The sequence below is a fragment of the Periplaneta americana genome, chromosome 17 (assembly GCF_040183065.1).
Source record: "Periplaneta americana isolate PAMFEO1 chromosome 17, P.americana_PAMFEO1_priV1, whole genome shotgun sequence".
Lineage (NCBI taxonomy): Eukaryota > Metazoa > Arthropoda > Insecta > Blattodea > Blattidae > Periplaneta > Periplaneta americana.
Window position 1 is genome coordinate 58,241,691 of NC_091133.1, and position 23,039 is coordinate 58,264,729.

General features: G+C 34.7%; 1 protein-coding gene across 4 annotated transcripts in view; it reads left to right on the forward strand.

Moving 5' to 3' along the window:
- LOC138692804 (zinc finger protein 501-like) overlaps positions 1-23,039 on the forward strand; it is an 86,703-nt gene that overhangs the window by 11,780 nt on the left and 51,884 nt on the right. For 3 of the 4 annotated variants that reach the window (XR_011330135.1, XM_069816024.1, XM_069816023.1), the window contains exons 3-4: positions 2,944-3,152; positions 7,549-7,931. Coding sequence is in view for 3 of the 4 variants with exons in the window: in XM_069816024.1 (XP_069672125.1) it covers positions 2,944-3,152; positions 7,549-7,931 (592 nt within the window). In the remaining variant the exon portion in view is untranslated. Of the gene's footprint in view, positions 1-2,943; positions 3,153-7,548; positions 7,932-11,771; positions 12,125-23,039 lie in introns of those variants that run through there. The other variant, XM_069816027.1, reaches the window with a different exon arrangement.

Here is a 23,039-nt window from a genome sequence, read left to right on the forward strand (position 1 = left end):
GACAGGTGGATTGTGGCTTGAGAGCTTGTCCAATGATATTTCTTTTTCTTCTGATTTAAGGGTGTATATTTCAACTGTAGTACTTAGGCACAAGTGGTCCATTGTGCACCCTGCTGGAAATAAATCCACAAGACTGCAATGCAACATCAACCTTGCTATGATACTGGGTTTAATTTCCTTAAATTCCTTGGGAGACAATACTGTTTATGTTTTCCGAGACAATGAACCTTGGTTTGGCTTAGACCAGGACAATCCAGCAAAATGTGAGGTGATGGCTCAGCCACCATGTCACATTTCCTACAAATTGGGTCATCCCTAATGCCCAATAAGTGTAGTTGCTTATTTAGATGCAATATCCAGTCAAAGTTCGGTCATCCATCTCATCCTAGAATTCTTCTTTCCAAGGCCTGGAATTGTTTAGTTGAGTCGAGTTTTGGTTCTCCAATAAATTAACCTGTCTCATAGCTGTTGTAGATCTCCAGGCTCTTAGTAATCCTTTCATCAAGTTCTTTAGAGTCTGTTTGATTATACACTTAGGGATGCCAACACAAGGTTCTGGGCCATAGTATTGCATTGAGGTTTCATGCATAGTTAGTAGGTCGGTTTGTTTATTACTGTATACTGTACTGTGTCCATAATATTGTACGAAATGGAAATATAAAAATTGGAAATTTATACTTCGAAGAGGTGGAAAAATTCAAATATCTTGGAGCAATAGTAACAAATACGAGTATAAATGACACTTGGGAGGAAATTAAACGGAGAATAAATATGGGTAATGCATGTTATTATTCGGTTGAGAAGCTTCTGTCATCTAGTCTGCTGTCAAATAATCTGAAAGTTAGAATTTATAAAATAGTTATATTACCAGTTGTTCTGTATGGTTGTGAAACTTGGACTCTGAGAGAGGAACAGAGATTAAGGGTGTTTGAGAATAAGGTTCTTAGGAAAATATTTGGGGCTATGAGGGATGAAGATACAAGAGAGTGGAGAAAGTTACACAACGCAGAACTGTATGCATTGTATTCTTCACCTGACATAATTAGGAACATTAAATCCAGATGTTTGAGATGAACAGGGCATGTAACACGTATGGATGAATCCAGAAATGCATATAGAGTGTTAGTTTGGAAGCCGGAGGAAAAAAGACCTTTGGGGAGGCCGAGACGTAGATGGGAGGATAATATTAAAATGGATTTGAGAGAGGTGGGATATATTGATAGAGACTGGATTAATCTTGCTCAGGATAGGGATTGATGGCGGGCTTATGTGAGGGCTGCAATTAATATTAATTAGTTTTAGCGCACACTCTACTCCTGTGTTATTAAGGGAAATTTAATACATTTTGCATGTGTGATTTAAATTCTTTTGTTCACCAGTGTTTTTATTTATTGAACACTGCTTTAATATAATTAATTAATATTAGATTTAAGACCTCTCCTGGCACTACATTATCATAATCATCCTATCACATCATCGGGGTAATGTAACTCCGCCTTCCAGGCACCCCAATCTCAGAAGTGGGTTACAATTAAGCCACAGCCAGGAGAGAAGACCAGAAATGTTGAAAAGACAACCTGGGGCATTGGATAAAAAAATACATATATATTTTGAGGCTCGGAAACAGAATTTGACATGTAAAATAAACTAAATGTACCTATTGTGCAATGCGTATTTGTCAATAACTTTCTTTAAAATCGGACCAAAATATTCTACAAAGGTTAGAGATACAAAGCAAGTAGGTGCAATGAAGCATTCATAATAGTTTTTATATTTCTATAAGAATTTGGAAAGTAAACGATCATGAATTAAAAAAAAGATGGGATATTGAAGTGGTAGTTCTATCTCTAGGCCTTCACTCCTCCAGTGTGTTTGTGACCCAAACAAATATATAAATCTAAGTCTTTAAATCACTTGGTTATCGCTAGAATGTGCAAGCTGAGGGTTGACAGTGAGTATAGTGTTTCCTTGGTGACGTCACAGATTTATAACCCTCTTGACTTTTCCTTTCAACACTTATGAAGGGAGCTGTGAGAGTGATAGTGACTGACCATCCATGGAATCGCATTTAAATTACTTAAATTCCCTGCACTCAGATTTAATGTCCAGGTTGCGGATGAATTTACAGTGTGATGAAAAGAAATTGGTAAAAAAAAAACTACTCAAGTTTTTTATGCACAATTGATAAGAGGCAATGCTGAAAGTATGTACTTACTGATTAAGATGCCGTAATAAATTATTTTGGTGTTGTAAATCTCTCATGACCACAGCTCGTTAAACGAGGCGATTGGGTTAAGGTTGTCACCAGTATGTACGGTATTTAGAGCACAAGTATTACAGAAGATTTGGATATAATTCAACAGTAGGATCAGAATAATTAATAATTTAACAAACTTATGACTGGGCCACATTGAAACTTAAGTCTTTCTACATTATTTCTGAGATCATATTGTCAATTTATTGCTTGCAGAAGACATTTTGTATCAGAAATGTGAATGATATGTTCCATTCTCACACAGTGCAACACTGTACTTGCAACTCCCCTCTAATTCAAAACTTGAAAACTATCATAGATTACCACTTGTGTCAGAAGACAAAAGGAAGTATGTGCCAAAACATGGATTTTCAGGTTATGGTTGATTCATAGATATATTATTCTATGTTTGTTTTGATGTTGGTATTCCCGAATTCCATGGATGGATAGTTGTGTATATAGTTTGATATTCAAAGGATGTAAGTCATAAAGCTGTATGTAAAATGAAACATTCATCTCACCATATCTCAGAATGGAGATTTTGGACTTACGCACTTCCTTCTGGCTTCTGAAGTAAAACCTGGTGATTGGCTTGTTTGCTGTGCTAAAGAATTTCTATTACATTCGAACCTGAATGTAATATGAACTGAGAAGTAATAGACCACATGAAAATTGATTGTTGCTTGCAGATCTTACTGGTGAAACATGGACAGTGTTTCGTGTGTCTCCCATGCACAATTTCGAGTACAGCAGAATCCGACTGAAACAGTACAGCCGCAAAATGAAGGAAAATCTTACTGTAAATCTTCCTCAAGCTAAAATGGAGCTGCATTATGACGTTAACTTTTCAGTGGCAGAAGGCATCAGTGCGACAGAGCATGATAATGAAGCAGTTAGAGTAAGTATATGTGACTGCTCTAAACCTTGGTACATATATTTAAATATTTTAAATCAGTGATGTATGAGAGAGTGTGAAGGTTAGTTAGTTTTTAGCTTATCAGAGATGCAAATAGTTTTTGCAGCCGATGATGATGATGATGATGATGATGATGATGATGATGATGATGATGATGATGATAAGGATTCGGATTTGTATAGCATGTCATATTTTTATCCTCATCTCGTTTTACAAACTTAAGTTAAATTAAACACATTTCTAGCTTTCCTGAACATGATGACATGGTTATTCATTCATTCATAGTGTCACTGCAAATCCATCTTTCCTATTTTCCACCTTCCTCTTAGGCTCCACATATGATCCATGTATCTTAATGTTGTCTATCATCTGACATCATCTTCTTCCTCGAATTTTTCTTCCATTCACTATTCCTTCCAGTGCATCCTTCAGTAAGCAGTTTCTTCTTAGCCAGTCACTCAGCCAGTTTCTTCTTAGCCAGTCACTCAGCCAGTTTCTTCTTAGCCAGTCACTCAGCCAGTTTCTTTTTCTATTCCTGATCAGTGTCAGCATTTTTCTTTCTAGCACAGCTTCGTTTCTTATTCTGTCTGTCCATTTTACATGCTCCATTCTTCTCCATATCCTTATTTTAAGTGCTTCTAATCATTTCACTTTATTTCGTTGTAATGTCCATGTTTCTGCCCCATGCAATGCCACACACTACACAAAACACTTCACTAGTCGCTTTTTTGTTTCTTTATCTGGAGGTCCACAGAAGATGCTCCTTTTTCTATATATTAATCATAAGGTAACTGCCCTTAAGAAAAGGTTTGCCCATAGGACATGGCTTACTATGTGCCATTGCTACCCTCCTTTTGACTTCCTGGCAGCAGCTGATACTTGTATTATGACTTATAGTACACCCCATATATTTGAAGCTGTCCACTTGTTCCACTGCCACTGCCTCATTTAGTTTTCTTCCAATAATTAATACAAGAGGGTGAAAGCGCATTATCTAGTGAAATTTATAAGCTTGTACTTGCTATTTGAGAAAAGGAAATTGTACCAGAACAATGGAAAGAGTCCATAATTGTACCTATTTTTAAGAAGGGGGACAAGCCTAACTGTAGTAACTCTTCGAGAATGTCACTTTTGTTGACATACAAAATTTTGTCCAATATTCTATTCAGAAGATTAATTCCGTATGTAAATGAAATTATTGGGGATTGTCAGTGTGGTTTTAGGTGTAATAGATCGACTATTGATAAGATTTTATGCATTCGACAGATATTTGATAAAAAATGGGAATATAAGGGTACAGTAGGCCTACATCAGTTATTCATAGATTCCAAAAAGGCATATGATTCTGTTAAGAGAGACGTTTTATATAATATTCTTATAGAAGTTGATATTCCCAAGAAACCAGTTCGATTAATTAAAATGTGTCTCAGTGAAATGTACAGCAGAGTCTGTATAGGCCAGTTTTTGTTGGATGCTCTCCAATTCACTGTGGACTAAAGCAAGAAGATGCACTGTCACCTTTACTTTTTAACTTTGTTCTAGAATATGCCATTAGGAAAGTTCATGATAACAGAGAAGGTTTGAAATTGAACAGGTTGCATCAGCTTCTTGTCTATGTGGATGACGTGAATATGTTAGGAGAAAATCCACAAACTATTAGAGAAAAACTGAAATTTTACTTGAAGTAAGTAAAGCGATAGGTTTATAAGTAAATCCCGAAAAGATAAAGTATATGATAAAGATGAAAATTGTACGAAATGGAAATATAAAAATTGGAAATTTATTCTTCGAAGAGGTGGAAAATTTTAAATATCTTGGAGCAATCATAACAATTATAAATGACAATTGGGAGGAAATTAAACGCAGAATAAGTATTGGCAATGCTTGTTATTACTCAGTTGAGAAGCTTTTGTCATCTAGTCTGCTGTCAAAAAAATCTGAAAGTTAGAATTTATAAAACAGTTATATTACCAGTTATTCTGTGTGATTGTGAAACTTGGGCTCTCATTTTGAGAGAGGAACAGAGATTAAGGGTGTTTGAGAATAAGGTTCTTAGGAAAATATTTGGGGCTAAGAAGGATGAAGTTACAGGAGAATGGAGAAAGTTACACAACATAGAACTTCATGCATTGTATTCTTCACCTGACATAATTAGGATCATTAAATCCAGACGTTTGAGATGGGCAGGGCATGTAGCATGTATGGGCGAATCCAGAAATGCATATAGAGGGTTAGTTGGGAGGCCAGAGGGAAAAAGACCTTTAGGGAGGCCGAGACATAGATGGGGGAATAATATTAAAATGGATTTGAGGGAGGAAGGATATGATGATAGAGACTGGATTAATCTTACACAGGATAGGGATCGATGATGGGCTTATGTGAGGGCAGCAGTGAACCTGCGGGTTCCTTAAAAGCCGTAAGTAAGTAACCATGGCCTTTGTCTTTGCATTTTATCTCCAACCTATACTGCTCATAGCTGTCATTTAGCTCCAGTAGCATATCCCTTAGTATCATCTCCTCTTCTGCTAACAGCTCCATATCATCAGCAAATCTTACGCACTTTAATTATCTTCCTCCTACTATCACCCCTCCTGTGTTTTGAAAACAGTTCGTCATTAGATCCTCCAAGTAGATGTTTAACAGGGTAGGTATTAAGGCATCCTTGTCATATTTCTCTCCCTATTTCACTTCTCTTTGACATTTCTTCTCCTATCCTGACTTTGACTCATTGTTTCATATAAGGGTTAGAGAATAGTCTCCTCTCTTCCCATGCACATCTATTTTCAGTTTTGCCTGTTTGTACATTTTCGGCAATCATCATATATAATATGAAAATGTGTTTATCCATATTTATTGCTATAAGTTATATGTGTAATGATCATTTTATTTCATTTTATAAAATTAAAAATAATATATTTACATGAAGAATGCAAAGCGCTAAAGAAATGTATAACAATTAAAGTGAAGAATTAGAGATTCTGTTATACATTTGTATAAGCAGTGGTTAATACAAAACTTTGATGCTTTATAGAAGTAATTTTTGTAGGTTCGAATCTTTCCAAGGATATGTATATTTCTCTGATGTGATATCTTAAGTAGCATCACCACACCATTAGATTCTCACTTTGTAATACCAGAACGAAAAAACAAAATATCAAATTAGGGTATATCTCAATGAGTGAATGAAATCTTTCTAAGATGAGGAAGGAAAAATAATAGTGCATAATAATAAATACTCAAATTGAATCAGTCGAAGCTAAAAGGAACTAAGTCACTTTTCACAAGAAGTAAACAACATTTCACTATACAGTAGAACCTCTATTATCCGTGGTAATGAAGGGGGTGGACTGGACAGTTAATCGAACAAATCGGATAATCCGTACCATAAAATATTTTCAGAAGTCCATACTACAGTCTCATAATTTCGTCCATAGTGCTGTGTTTAGCATGCTAGATAGTGGATGAGAAGTTCACTATTTTAATTCTGGTTGTTAGCGACGGGTTTATAAGGGCCAAGGAAATTCCTTATGGTGGTTGTTTGCGGAAGGATAGGAATAGTAGAGAGCTCCTTTTGTAGATCTACATGCCGGTTAGTTATACACTTTATCATTATTTTTCATTAAATCGCGCACATTATAACGCCAATCATATATTCTGATGCGAAATGAGCTACGGTTTCTCTTTTTCCAAACCTTTCAATTATTTGCATTTTATTTCGAAACTTAGCAAACCACTTTTGACATTCGTGGAAGATATTTTACATAGAAGTTATAAAGTACGTGCATTCGAAAGTAGAACAAGGACTGAGTGCTGCACAGGTTTGCTATATAGCTATTGTGCAGAAATTCTTGGGACTATTTTACAAGCTGGGAAAAGCACCTTCAAGTAACTGTTTTTATTATCTGCAGTAATACTATGTAAGAGTAAAGATTTGTAATGATACAGTCTAGAGAAAATAGGTGCTAACATAAGGTATAGTACTAAATTTCTTACATGTTTATTTCCGCAGTGAAGAAAGAAAAAAGAAAGAAAGAAAGAAAAGAGCGACAGAAAGACGGTCGGATAATCCGCTGATCGGTTAATAGGGTGACGGATAATCAGGGTTCCACTGTATTAATATTTTTATGTTATAGAAGACCAAAGAACATTTACAAGTCTGACTTAGTTCCTTCTTCCACCATTCGATGTGCATGACATTTGTTGTTCAAATGATTGCATAACCCAAAAAAGTGTATATTTTGACTTAGTTCCTTTTAGCTCCGACCGATTCAATTGATACATTGAGATTTCATACAAGTTTTGGGTCTAAATTCCAAGTGGGTTTTTTGGATATACTAAAAGCTAAAAGTTAACTGTATTGTAATGACATTGCTTTCAGATTACTGTGAATGCCAAGAGACAGATGAACAGCAGGAATACAGATACACGTACATATTATCTTGGCTTCTTGGTGTGTAGAGGCGCACCAGCAACGATGCAAGAAAACTCATCTGTTCATTTACCAGTACTGTTGTGCAAAGGAAGGGTGGGGATTATTAATTCAGTACATAACATTCTTCAGAAGTTCTTTGAGTGCGTTATTGTTCCATTCACACTAACACAAGAGGATTTGACTTGGATATGTGCACTTCAGTCTGAGGAAGTAGCTAGAGGAAGACAAGCTGCCGTAATGGAGATGGTCTTCACTGCACCACGGTTGTCAGTGAAAAACGTCATAAACTTCAAGCTGCCACTCGCATCTCTGAAGATTCTTTGGAAGTGGTAAGTAACAACAGATAATACATGTGTCATTCAATAATTAGTGGCAACAATGTTTGTGTGTGGCGCTATCAGCGGTAAATGATGCAAGCTGATAACAATGAGAAAGAAGAGCATCTGATGTGTGTTATCTGTGAGTTTGAAGACAATAATCTCATTTGTAAGATATTTGTAGTGAGTTTAATTTGTAGACTGTTATCTGTAGCGCTCTAAAATGTTAAGCAAATACGAACAAAGATGCTTCATTGAAATTCAGATTTCAAGAGACAAGAATGCTCGACAATGCCATACAGCATTACTGGAAGCTTGTGGTAGAGAGACTTCACCATGTCATACCATGGCTAGGTGGGTGCATGCATTTCACAGTGGGAGGGAAGATGTTCATAAAAAACGTGGAGCTGGCAAACCTTAATCAGCAAGTGAATGCTGTAAAAGTGCTGCTGGAAGAACTTCGTTGTTGGTTATAATTTTGATAGAATCCTTCTCACTCATTCAGTTCCTGTCAGAAATCGTGTGAATGGTGCATAGTACAGTTACTTTCTGGAGCACCATTTACAACCAGCGGTGTGCCATAAACATCCAAATCTCCTGAATTCTCATCCTATTGTGCTACATGATGGTGTTCACTCTCACATAGCTGCCCCTGTGATTAATTTACTTTGTAGATGGAACTGGGAAGTTCTGGAGCATCCTCCATACTCTCCAGATACGAGTCCATATGATTTTGAATTAACAGTTAGGAGTTCACTTTAGAACCAGACAGACAATTATAGCAGCAGTAGAGCAGTCTGTTCGAAGATTAGTACAACAAGACGCTGTGGATGGCATCCGTCGTCTCCCTGAGGTGTGGAGGCAGGTTCTTCATGTTGAAGGAGATTACTTCTGAGCACTGCAATAATAATAATAATAATAATAGTTTTATTTTCCCTGGCAGAGTTAAGGCCATCAGGCCTTTTCGTCCACTCAACCAGGATCAAATCACATACAGAAAAAATACATACCTGTATACAAATATGAACTTAAAATAATAATAAACATAATTAAGTAGAAAAGAGAGATTGAATACATATACACAATCAGTATTAACTTTGAAATAACAATAATAAAAAAAAATATATATGTAATAAAAAAAGAGACTGAATACATAATCACAAACAGAAAAATACATTCTAGTATAGAAGTATTAAGTTAAAAGAAAAAAAAATAATTAATACATATGAATATAATCTCACAACTAAAGGAATAGTACAATTAGTATGATCAGCACAGCACGTGTTACATTGAGACAATTACAATTACCTAGATATTAGTGTTAATGGAAAAATAAAGTAATGACTGTGTAAAATAATGATAATAATAATAATAATAAATAAAAATTATACCTAAAAACTAGTTCTGTGCATTTAAAATATTTCTAAACAACCTAATTTTAAACAACTGGGGACTAAGACTACCCCTGATTTCCAGCGGCAGCAAATTCCATGAGCGGGCCATTTCTATTGAGAAAGAACTTGAGTACAGAGATGTCTGATGACGTGGTATTGATAGCAACAGATTGTGCTGTGAACGTATATTACGATTATGATGTGAAGCTAGGAGAGTAAACCGAGAGGCAAGGTAGTTGGGTGTGGAATCATGTATAATTCGATATAGCAGGCAAAGAGAATGTACTAATCGTCGATCTTGCAAGCGGAGCCAGGAGAGTCGTAGAAAATATTCCGATATGTGATCATGTCGGCGGATATTGAAAATAAATCGGACGCAGACATTATGTACACGTTGAAGTTTTTGCGAAAGTTCAGCACTTAGGTCACTATATAAAACATCATAATAGTCAAAGTGAGGCATTACAAGGGTCTGTACTAGAATTTGTTTTAGTTTAGTAGGAAGGAAATTTTTCAGGCGTTTCAAAAAATGCATGATAGAGAAAACTTTTCTACAGATATATCTGATTTGCGTATTCCAGTTCATATTAGAGTCGAAATAGATGCCGAGGTTTTTTACAGTAGCACTGAAAGGAATTATTTTGTTGTTGAGAGAGACAGGCTGAAGGGTGTTCATAGTAATGGCTTGGGTTTTATCTGGATTGATATTTAGCCCAAATTTTCTTGCCCAATTATTAATTGACAAAAGATCGTCATTGAGGCAATGTGACTGTTCCAAAAATGTTTTCTTTGTTGTTAATTCAAATGTTGCAACTAATTATTGAATAATCCATGTATAACAAATAACATTACTACATAGCATATTATCAGCTGAAAGTTAAGAGCTTTCCAAATGCAGACCCATGTTGAAATACTTTTGAGTGAAATTTGAGAATGAACACTGTCAGAGTTTCTTGGTTTTTCTGTTTTTGCATGCCATTCTTTATCTTTAAGGGAAAGAATTGCATGCAGGATGAGATTCCTGAATGGGCATACTTCCTATATATTCTGGTATAAATAGGCCTATAACACAGAAAGATTCTGTATCAATACTTTTGCATGAATAATTTATAGAGCTTGTCAGCAGGAAGTCGTTATAACATACTGGTCTACTGTTTCAACAACTAGGATGTCTTGTATAGATATCACCAGCGTTCTATATGAATAAAAATATTTTATAAAAGGAACATAGATGTGAGTCTATTACCTAGGTGTTAATGAACCATCAGGATGATGGGATGGGGGAGAGAGGGTTACTGCAACCAAAGCCTGATAAGATAAGAGACTTGCTAATTGGAGAGTTGATTAAAGGTCAATCTTAAAAAATGCTGGTGATACCTATAAATTATGTTATTATAAAGCATGCTTAAATAAACAAATAAGTTAAAATAAAATAAATAAAATTGTAACATATTTGAGCTTAGGATTGGAGTGAATTCAGAGTTATCATTCTAAACGACAGTACTAAATGATATACAAGGAAATAACAATGAAACTTGAGAAGTGAGAATGGTCTTCTACATGTGATGTGTATTTATTTTTTCTTAGATATACTGTACCAAAACTTTAAGTAAGACATTCCTAAGTATCAAATATGTGTAGGTTTGTTACAGTCAAATTACTTATCAATAGTACACACGTTGAACCATTACAATATTACATGAAATGGTATATAAATATTTTTGACAATGTTTTCGCCATAACCATGGCATCTTCAGGTCATATTAGAAAAAAACACTGTAACACATGATGAACACATAAAAATATTCAAGTTAAAACAATCGTTAAAAGTTTAAAAAATGGTATGGTAGGCGGTTAGAACATATGCCATTAAAAACTATTACATGTAGCATGAAAATAACACCATGAAGAACATAGCATAGGCAATTAACACTGTACTAATTGATAAGTGTACAAAGAAGTAGAGTAAAAGCATAACAATCTTCAAATACATGCAGATGCAGTTCCCAAAATAACGAAACATGCTACAGAATGTAGAGCGCTTGTGCTGCTGTTTTATGGGCGTATGAAATCAAAGCCCTGTAAAAGTATAATGGGGTAATGTAAGAGAAATTTATTAAATTCTAATATGACCTGAAGATGCCATGGTTATGGCGAAAACGTTTGTCAAAAACTTTTATATACCATTTCATGTAATATTGTAATGGTTCAACGTGTGTACTATTGATAAGTAATTTGACTGTAATAAACCTACACATATTTGATAGCTACTTATTTTATACTTACCGGACCCAACATGCCTTTAAGACTTTCCTGCGTAATGAGTTCTCATTCTCCGGTCCCTTGTACTATTCTATATGAGCCTATGTAGAATTTTCGCCTAGAGCACTTGCATTTCATTGCTTTTGTTTGAAGAAAACCTCGGTGATGAAGCTCTGTGGAAGTAATTTTGTTTCAGTTGCCCGCATATTCTAAGAAGGGATTCCTTTTAATAGACAGTAGGCAAACTGACCTTGAAAGTTTCCCCTCAGGGCGGAGGGTCAAAGGAATGTTCAGGTACACGTTTTATGCTGCATTCTAACAAAATGAAAGTGCATTTGTTAATTGATTTATGACAACTGTAATTCCTTTTAAATTTTTAACAAAGCAGCTTACAAAATGATATTTTCATTTACACTGCCGTAAGTTGTATGTCAGCATTAAGAAGATTAAGTCGGAAGTTGAATGTAGCAGGCCTTAACATAAACAATGCTAGAGAATAAACCTGCAGTTTGCTTGGAAGTTAAATCAATAACTCGTCAGTGGTTACTGTGACATAGTGCTCGTAAGAAGTTATGATTGTGTAATTGTTTAATTTCTGAAGTGTAAGTGAGAAGTAAAGAGCATTTTCAACTGGTAAGAAAATTGACATCATTAATAAATATGATAAGAATAAATCTTTATCGTAAAAGCAAGTTGCCAAGTCTCTTAAGATACCCTCCTCAACATTATGAGTTATCATAAGCAAACAGAAGAACATTAAACAGAATTATTTAATTCCTCCCATCACCCCAACAAAATAATCAGACAAACTTGCTTGTGTAGATGGAACCGAGAGTCAGAAAGTGAAGGATGGACAACACAAACACTGTTTGTCATTCACCTATATGAAGCCAGTTGTTTAGACCAGTTTACTGACAGAGTTATTGCCCAGAGAGCTCCATAAGAGGCTAGTCTACGCTACACCCATAATGATATTATGATGGAGATTTTGAGATGCCACAGGGAACCAGAACTCCCAGAGAAAACATCCTCTCCCCTCCCCTCTCCCCTGTGTTACTTGGACCACGAGCTTGCCCAACACAAGCTATAAGTTGGTGGTAAGCCATTGATCAAACCTGGATCCACAGGATTATAAGTGCAGTGCTCTAGCCACTAGACTGCCGTGGCTGCTCATTACATTACATCAGCATATGGAAAAATATGAAGTCAGTATCATTCAAATATACTGATTGTTGTCTCAAGGGAAATTGTTACAACATACCACTCTTCTGAAATTTTACTGGACATTGTTGTAACATATTACATTCCAGGTCCTTACAAAAAATTATCTTATACTTTATAATTAAATTAAAGTTACTTACTTTTTTTTGTTACTGAGTGTAGTTTACTTTCATTTTAAATTAGCTTTGTGAAGAAACTTTTCCGACATTTTGTTTGTTTCTTGTTGTTTCTTCTAAGCATCTGTCTGTAAATGACTTTAATTTTTTTTTCTTCCTCCTTTTAAGTGTATTTTCAATGACGCATTCATATTGATTAGTAGGGATCGGAAGTTAAGGCACTAAAAATGGTGTTTTAGGCTCCTAAAAAAGGCACTAAAAATTGTATTTCAGGCACCTAAAAGGTACAAAAAATAAAAATTTATGGAAAATTAACCACTGAAAATTTATTCCACACACAATAATTAATTTTTGCTATTTCTTTACACGATGTTTTAATTAAATGCCAGTATTCGTTTTTTTGTTCATTATGTATACACAGCAAATTAACATAACACCCCAGTCTAGTATAAACAGTCACGAAGCTTGAGTTTATGAGGGTACTAGGAACAATAGACTGTGCAGGTACTATTTCGCATTCTCTGTAATGAGGCGATAGTAGCGATCCTAGTGGTTAGCAACTATCTATGGATGCATATTTACTATGTATTGAGCTTCGTGACCGTATATACTAGACTGTGATAACACTGCATGACCACTTAAAAAAAATTAGATAAGTGGTATTTGTCCTACAGAATGTTTAATTTACTGTTCACTTATTCGTCTCCATGTTCATAATTTGAATGACAGTACACAACAAGCAACTTTTCAAGATTAAAACACTCGCTGTTGTGATGTCTATTGGACAAAATCTGTTTATATGCCGAAAAGGATCTCTCAATATGCACTGAAGTGACTGGAATGTGCTTTTATAGTACCATCCTGGCTACATTAAACCCCTCAGGAAGCTCACCACTTAGAACTTTATACACAGAATTAATGGTTTCATATCCAGGATCTTGAAAGAACACTTTTTAGCTTCTCATATATTTGAGCAGCATACTTGCCAGGAGCTACACATAATCTGTTCTTTGCATTCAAAAACAGGGACATGGATTCACAAAATTACAGACTGCTGGATTCCAGTTGTTGAATGATATCTGCTACAAAAGAGAAATGCGCATCAATATATGCTAAGTCTTCTTTAAGTCCTTTTTCTTGAAACACACACTGAGCTTCTTTGATTGACAGAGAATCATTCTCTGAAAATTCCTTAACAATTAGTTTTATTTATTCAAAGTTATTCACATAGTATTTTACTGCTCTCAACCATGTCCCCCATCTCGTAACAGTAGTCTCAGGGGGTAGGGGAGTGTCAAGTAACTTCTCTCTAAATACAAAGATAATCCTAGACTGTGCTTCAAGCAGATACATCGTCTATGTTATGCAGAAGAAGGGTAGATAATAAAGTAAACCATTATCTGAACTCAAGACGGTGACTGGTCGGTATGAACGATGGGATGGATGGTACCGTAGTTAGGTAGACGATCTTAAGAATTCCATCACAATAGGTATCCGAAATCTTTGTGTACTATAAGAACTCAGTTTTTTTCAGTTTCAAGCAAAAAAATTAATAACGAGTGTTAACTATATATGCCTATACAGAAAAGGGAAAAAAGAACAAATAAAAACAAAAAAGGCAAACATAGGCAATATAAAACTTCACCACAACATTAGACTTTTCGTGATTCATATACATAAATTAACAGCCTTAAAACACGTACATTCAAACAAAATAGGCATTTTCCTAAACTTCTGATCCCTATTGATTAGATTATCCAATAAAGTCTCGTTTTAACATTTTAAGACATTTCCATTCTTAAGGAATTATTTAAAAAATGCCAGCAGAACTACCATAAAAGCAGTGTAGTTGATTGCTACTTTTAAGAAAGCCTACTTTAAGAACAATTCCTCCTTCTTAAGGAATACATTTGAATGGATTTGCGAATTCACAACTCCTTTTAACGAAATCCGAACCTAATCCAAATGTTTGTGATAGATTTTCGTATAGTAAAATCATGGAATTAATATCCTAGCAGCAGGCTACATGTTGGATATATCTTTTTTGTAAAAATCAATACTAGTAATGTCAAGGTGTATTGTCATATTTTCGTTATGAAGATTATTCCTAGTTACAGATATTTTTATACTGATATCAAGACATCAATACATTGATTTCTACCACCTGACCACCACCATTCACAGTGAATAAATTTTAAGCTATAAGATGACTTTCGATTAAAATTGAAATTAAAATTACTAACCTTTTTTTGTCGTCATCAATCAACTCGAAATATGATAATGTTGTTATGTACTCCACGTGGAATTGATATTGGCATGTCAATTAAAAATATTGATGCATTATGGTAGACATATATTATCACTCCTTGTGATTTGAGCAGCATCTAAGAAAGCCTAATCAATAAACAAACAAAAAAGGAAAGCATCGTTCAGCTGAGTATTTTTTTAATTGGTTATTTTACAATGCTTTATCAATTGCTAAGGTTATCTGGCATCTGAATGAGATAAAGATTATAATGCCAGCGAAATTAGTCCAGTTTCGAAAGTTACCTAGCATTTGTTCTTAATGGGTTGAGGGAAAACTGCGGAAAAAAACTCAACCAAGTAACTTATCCCAACCAGGATTTGAATCCAGGCCTGCTCATTTCACGATCAGGCACACTAACTGTTGCTCCACAGCGGTGGACTCAGCCGGGTATTAAAACACATACTATACTACGTATGGTCATGCCAGGGTTGCCAGACGTTCTGTATTTCCCAGGATTTTTCTGGATTTTAATGGTATGTCCTGGATTGAGTTACATTTGTCAAAGAGATTGGAAAAATACAATTTTTTGCTTATTTCTATAAAAATTATTGTAAAAATTCCTTATTCATTTTTTCAAAACTTTATTCAACCTATGTTTTACATCATTGTCAACACTGCCTGGCACCTCCATTCGAGTTGTTTTCAGTGGCATAACTGAGGACCTCGCAGCCTGTTGTTTGTCACTGTGCTGCCAACAATGCATGTACTTAAGTTATATTAATGCAATTGAGGCAGATGCAGTGTCGCTTAGATATTATATCAAGTCTAGTATTGTGGTAAAGTGAAATATAGTGTTTGATTCTGGTCTCGTGTCGCTTACAATATTAGGCTAAAAATAGCCTAGTTCTTACAATTCAATTTTTTTCTTCTTTTCGAAATGAAGCTATTTAAATCTAGTTATAAATATTTGAGTGGTGCACAGAAACGGAGAAAAATGAGAGAGATTGAAAGATCAGTTTCAACATTAGTAAAAATAGATTTTTCTTTAATACTAATTCCGAAATAATAAATGAAAATTGTAATAGCCCATGTTCAATAGGTCATCTGTTTCTCTAAGAACAAATGACAGTAATGCAAATTCAAGTTGTGGTACAGTGAAGTTTAGTGAAGATGAAGAGTGTGTGAATTTTGATACTGGTAAGCCTGATATTTCTACTGAAATTGAGAATGGAAGTAATAGCGCACAGCAGAATGTAAGTATTTCTTTTGATGATACTACTAGTACTAGAGAGGAATTTCCTACTGATCTTGCCAATTTTCCAGATATTTTAAATGACGAGACAAAGGAGTTTGTTATACGGCATGAGCCTTGCAAACCCCAAGGTCCATTTCCAAAGGATCCTAAGCAAAATAATAGATGTTTCTCCATTAATTACTATGAAAAATTAACAAAATCTGGGTTAAAAAGACAAGAGAATAGCTCTGTTATTGTAGAAAAGGATACTTTATTTATTGTGAACTATGCTGATTATTTGCTAACAGGAGTTCAACATCTTTTCAATTTGCCTGGATAAAGGGCGTTTATGATTGGCAGAGCTTATCAAAAAAAATTTTAACACACGAAATATCTCATTCCCATCTAGAGGGATGTGTTGTTTATAATGTCTGGAAAAGAAAAGAAAAGAAATAGTAGATTCTATTCTGGAATGTGAATTAAAGGAAGAAATTAACATATGGAAACAAATTCTTGATCGCATAATTAATATCATCACATTATCAGTATCTAACCTAGCTTTACGAGGTCATAGAGAAGAATTAGGAAAAACTCACAGTGGAAAGCTTTGAGCTATTATGGACTTATTGTCTAAGTATGATCCGATGTTACAGCAGCATGTACATGGACTGAAAGCATCTGAAAAATACCTCAGTCCAAAAATCCAAAATGAATTAATTCAGCTGTTATCACAGAAAGTAGAGAATGAAATCAAGTCTGCACAATTTTTTTTTCTATAATTGTGGGTACTACACAAGATGTGAGCAAAAAAAGTTAAATTAAGTCAAATTTTCAGATATGCTCATGTAGTTAAAAATTCTTTTAGAAAACCTTGCGCAATAAAAATAAATGAAAGCTTCTTATGATTCAAAGAGATAAAAGACCATACTGCTGTGTCATTGGAAGCCGAAATCCTAAATTGAATGGATGAAAAGTGTATCTCAGCCAAATGCCGTGGCCAAGGTTATGACGGTGCAGCGAATATGTCCGGGACCTATAACGGAGTAAAATCAAAGATTGAACAAAAACAGAAAACAGCTAAATATGTTCACTGTGCCACACATAATTTGAATCTAGTTCTAAATGACTGTGTTACAAATGTATCTGAAAGTAAGATTTTTGTTTTTTTTTAATATTTGAAAGACTTCATTTTTCAGTCAAAGTACAAAGTGATGGGAAATGTTATCATTAGCTTCATACTCTTTAAAAAAGCCTTGTCCTACACGTTGGTCATCAATATTCGACTCAATAAACGCTCTAAAGCATGGTTATTTGGATGTTATGAAAGCACTAACTGCAATAGTGTTAGAATAAAAAAAATATCAAGGACTGTAATGACGTCAGTGCTCTTAAAAAAAATGGAAAAAATTTGAATTTGTTTTTCAAGTTGCCCTGCATTCCAAAATACTTGAAGCTGTTAATTTGGTATCAAAATTACTGCAATCTAACGACCTTGATCTTTCCCGAGCTTCAGTGTTACTTCAAACTACTGCGAATTTGATAAATGACCACAGAAATAATTTCCAGGAAGCGCTGTTGTCCAGCATGTTTCTTGCAGAACAATGGGAAGTTGACGCCAAATTAGAAAACAAAGAGATTCTGCAAAACTAAGAGGCATTTTGATGAACTGGTTCAAAATGAACGTCTATCAGATCCTGAAAAATATTTTCAAGTAAATGTGTTTAACATGACATTAGATATCAATTTTAATCAAATCAAAATTAGGTTCAATTCTATGAAATATTTAAGTGATTTGTTCAGTGTGCTAACCCCACAGTATCTATTGCAAAAGACGAAGAATTGCATAGTAAAGCACAACATTTATCAATACAGTATGTTGAAGACTTAACAGAAGATTTCTCATTTTAGTTACAGTGCTTCAAAAGTGCATTAAAAAACGAGATAAAAGACAAAATGTCAGTTCGAGAATTGGTACACCTCTTGCTAATCGAAAATTACGTTTTGGCACCAAGTGTACCAGACGTTTGCACAGCTTTCATTTTGTTTCTCTCTCTACCTGTAACTGTTGCGTCAACTGAGCGATCCTTTTCAAAATTAAAACTAATAACATATTTACATAGCACAATGTCACAAGCGTGCTTAAGTGAACTCAGTATTTTAAGTATTGAGTGTGAGAGAACACGAAGAATTGACGTGAGTGAAGTAGTGGAAACTTTTGCCTCAAACAATATTTGGCATCTTCGCTGCTTCCAATGAGCTTTAAGGATTCTACATATTACAGTGGGTCAGATTTTGGAGGTAAGCAGTGTATCTAGGAAATAATACTTTATTTTCTAATTCCCTGTACTACTACTACTACTACTACTATGTACTAATAATAATAATACAGGCAAATAGGTCCTGTCAGCCTATCAAATTTGATATTTCCTGCAGTCAGAGACATGCTATTGAACCCATATGCTTGAAAATGAATCGTTTTGGTAGGGGCCCTAATTAAACTTTGCAGAGGGGCCCAACCTTTCTTTGTTATGCCACTGGTTGTATTGAAATAAAAACACTAATACTATAGTATGTATTACGTATTATACAGTATCTTTATTCTGTACTCTCTTTGGAAGTTGATTTATTATTCTTAGGAACTAACGTAAGCACTGTATCATTCATTTTTTCTGTATAGATCAGGCTGTAATATGACATTTTTCCAGACTTTATCAATAATTCGAAGGAAGTTTCATAATCTAGCTAAAATGTAACAAAATTAAAAGTTTAGGCCCTATATACTAAGTTGAAATAATGATATGATATATGACACATATATTTCTCAATGTAATCGGTTCTGCTGACCCTTCGAATTTCTGTATTTGGGTCAGCAGTCCCTTACTTACACTACAGCTTAAAACACAGACATATTGTGACCTTAAAAACCTGTTCTTACTATGTCTTTCATGTCCCTTCACTTTCACTTAACCCTCCGTCTAATTTATCCTCTTCTTATCTGACTTCACTTCTCTTATTCTCAGCTACACTTAAAGACTATTCCTACTAGTTTTCTCATTCAACTGCATTCCCCTTTTAATAATTAACTAAATACTTCCTTCTTGTAAATAACATAATACATTTGTTGTCTGAAGACAGGTATGAACTTCACAATTGATACCAAGAAAGCACCACTTATCAGGCAACTAGGCTAGGAGATAATGGGGTAGGGTGGGTGGCTTGTTCCTTTCCCCCTCCATTGCATATATTGCCGACTAGCTACATATTACACTAGTCAGACTTTAGATGCATACAAACAATTGTTCTTCCTCTGACACATATCATTAAATGAGATGTACTGGCTAATAATATATGTACATATCAGTCAGAACCTCAATCAGAGGATAATAATCCATGTAAACCTATTTAATATAAAAGAGCTAACCCTTGTTGACTATTTCAGTAAAAACATAACCTATTATTAAATTAAACACTTTTACACATTACATTAGCTCTTGTCCCTAGAACATTGGTTTGACTTTATTTATAACATGGTCTTAGAATCCACTCTTTAAACAAAACAATTCTATAACGTCATTTTTCCATTCTATAACTAAGCCTGCTATTATTTGAACCCACAGATGCACCATTTCCTCAGATTATAGACTGTTTTTTCTTCCCTACTGCCACTCGTTTTGCACTCCTAACACGATTTACACTCTCAATGCTTCTCCTTTTACTCCCAGTACTTATTTCACTTCGTATTTCACACTATCTTCTTTCGTTCATTCAGCATTCTTCTCTCTCCACTTCTGCCTTCCACCTCCAAGGTCGCCACCTCTGCTGTCATTTGATACTTTGCTGACTTGGCCTTGGGGTGAAGTCTTTACTGATCGTCTACCTGGTGATGTAGCTGTTGCTTTAGAGTTTGTTAACGCCTAAATGGAATTTGCTGACAATGATTTAGTTGAAATACATAAAATGAATAAAATCAGTTGCAGGCTTATTACATAATGGTTGAGCAGTTTGACTAATTGTCAAAATTATAACAACGTTTCGATCCTGGATCAGTCGGATAGGATACAGTAAAGATCCCCACAGTAAGTTTTCACCTGAAAATAAAGAGAGATCCACTCCTCGAAATGTTGTGTTATAATTAAAGACGAGAACATAGGACATAGCTCAAACTTAGTACTTATTCATTTCATTACTTTCTGGTTCCAAATAGTGTATTTTTTCCGTGCATATTTGCATGTTTTGGCCTTTTTGGGGACAAAAATATGCATATTTAAGCAATTTTTGGTTAATCATGCATATAATACCGTATACATTATCTTCAGTTTAAATGCATGTTTTAATTTCAGTTTCTCGATATTTATGTCCCTTATTTTAGCGTCAGGAGTCAGGATTGAAGAAGGAAAAGAAAAAAGAAAAATAGAAAAATTTTCATTCAAGTTTGTACCCATAACTTTTTTCGATGTAGAGAGGTCATTCTATGGCTGCAGAAACATATTAACTGACAAGTGCAGGAACCTCACAGAAACCAATTTAGAAATGTTGTTAGTTGTTAACTGTGCAACAAAGAAAAAAGTGAAGTGACATAAGAAATTTGGAACACAAATGAAAGTGCATATTTTAATGTATTTTTTGCTTGATCGTGCATGTTACATAGTTTTATAGGACATGAATGCATGCATATTTTGGGATTTTATAGCAGGAGCGATTTCTCAGGGCATGCTATGCTTGCTGCGCAAGCCCAATATTTTTGTAGAATGTGTATTTCTCAAAATGGGATTACGTATATTAAAATTTATTTTGATTTTTGGAACATTGTATAGGTGCAATAGGCTACCATCCGCAGGTTGCACACCGCAAGTATCGCAACGGTTGCTCTTTTCTCAGAGCTACAGGAAAGACATAGAAATAACAAGAATATGATGCGCGTGCAAGTGCCTTCCTCCTTAGTCCGTCCTAGGCGCACATGCTTCTTTTGAAGCTCTGGTCTGAGAGCTACACCAACGACTACTTAACATTACACAGACAGCGGGAATGTACTGTGATTTGCGAGTGCAGTGTAATTGCATGAGCGGAATGCATGTGTTAGCTGCTGCATGTATTATTAATTCTTAAACATTAATTTGAAGTATTGCAATGAGTTCGGAATTATTAAATCCATTTTCCCGAAGGACTATTCAAGAGCAGACAGACATTATAGAGAATATGTGCGCTCGTTCAGTGCAGCTCAATACAACAATATGCATTGGTTGGCAGGGTCGAAAAAAACTAAATAAACTGTTTTGTTGGTCATGTTTGTTATATTATATCGAACTTCTACATCTGATAAGCGAATATGATCCATGACTCATAATGATTTCATAATTATAAAATAAATTATTTAGGTTATGTGGGTCTAATTATTTTTATTAATAATTATGAATTATTATATCCTCGCATCTTCCCCTATGAATAAAAGAGGAAGTCTAACTTTTGTGACTAGCATTCGCTCCTGTTTTATAGTGCATGAAATTCTCGTCTCTAGTTATAATTTTGACAATTAGCAATGGAAAATGTCCAAACTGCTCAACTTTTGAAAAATTCACCGTTGCTTTCCCACCCTTCATTCAGATCAGGCCTATTACAAATTGAATTAATCAGTAGCATGCATCAATACCTCGGCTGAAAGTAAGCTTGTAGAAATGTTTTTGTTTTCTCATGGAGATTGTAAATTTATGAGTAATTAAAGTAATTAAAAGCATGTTAAGATTTGTAAAAATATTGTACTGCTTGATTGTTAATAGTAATTTATTGGAGATTAAGAATATGTAAATATATTTTAGTTTAGTAGCCTAGGTTTCCCCCCCCCCCCCCTCTCTTAGCTCTTCCTTGCTCATATTAAATGAAAAACCTGCATTTAAGGAAAACGTAACTAGTCCCACAGAGATTCTTTCGATAAAAGGGAATTTCACCATAGTTACATATTGCTTTGGAAAATTAATATTTGCAAAACTGACTGTAAATAGGATTGTTTTTTTTTTTTTATGGGAGATTAAGAAATCTACAAAATTTCACATAGAAAACTGACAAATTATTCAGTTCAGTTACTAAAAAGCAACTTTATTCTACAGATCTACACTTCAACAGCTAGGCTCAAATTAAGAGTATTTTGAAACAAATTTTGTCTCGCGTAATAGTTGAAGTCAATTGCAGTCGGCAGCTCTGATTTGATTAGATGTGTCGTACTCTTGTTTCGAACATCTGTCTAAATTATTGTTCATGAGATAAAACATCCTCTTTGTATGAGCATTACTGCTTGGTATCCATAGCACAAAACTAGCCAGTTTTTTTCAAAATTATAATATTAATATTGTTTGGTTTTAAACAGGTGAGCATTAAAACCCATTTCCGGCAAGCATTACCTTCCGAAAAGACTGCACAATTCAATGCATCTCTTGAACAACAAAATTCATCATGTAAACAGTCATCATTCACAGCAAAATCAAATGTTTAGAATAATGATTTTTACATTGCAAAAATAAGGGAGAAAAATACAGAAGCGAGAGACTGTTAAAAATTAGGAGCAAATATGGGAGATCCCGGGAAATATGGGAGAGTTGCAACCCTAACTGTAAAGGTCTGAGCATTTAGGTCTACAATTATACATATTGTGCA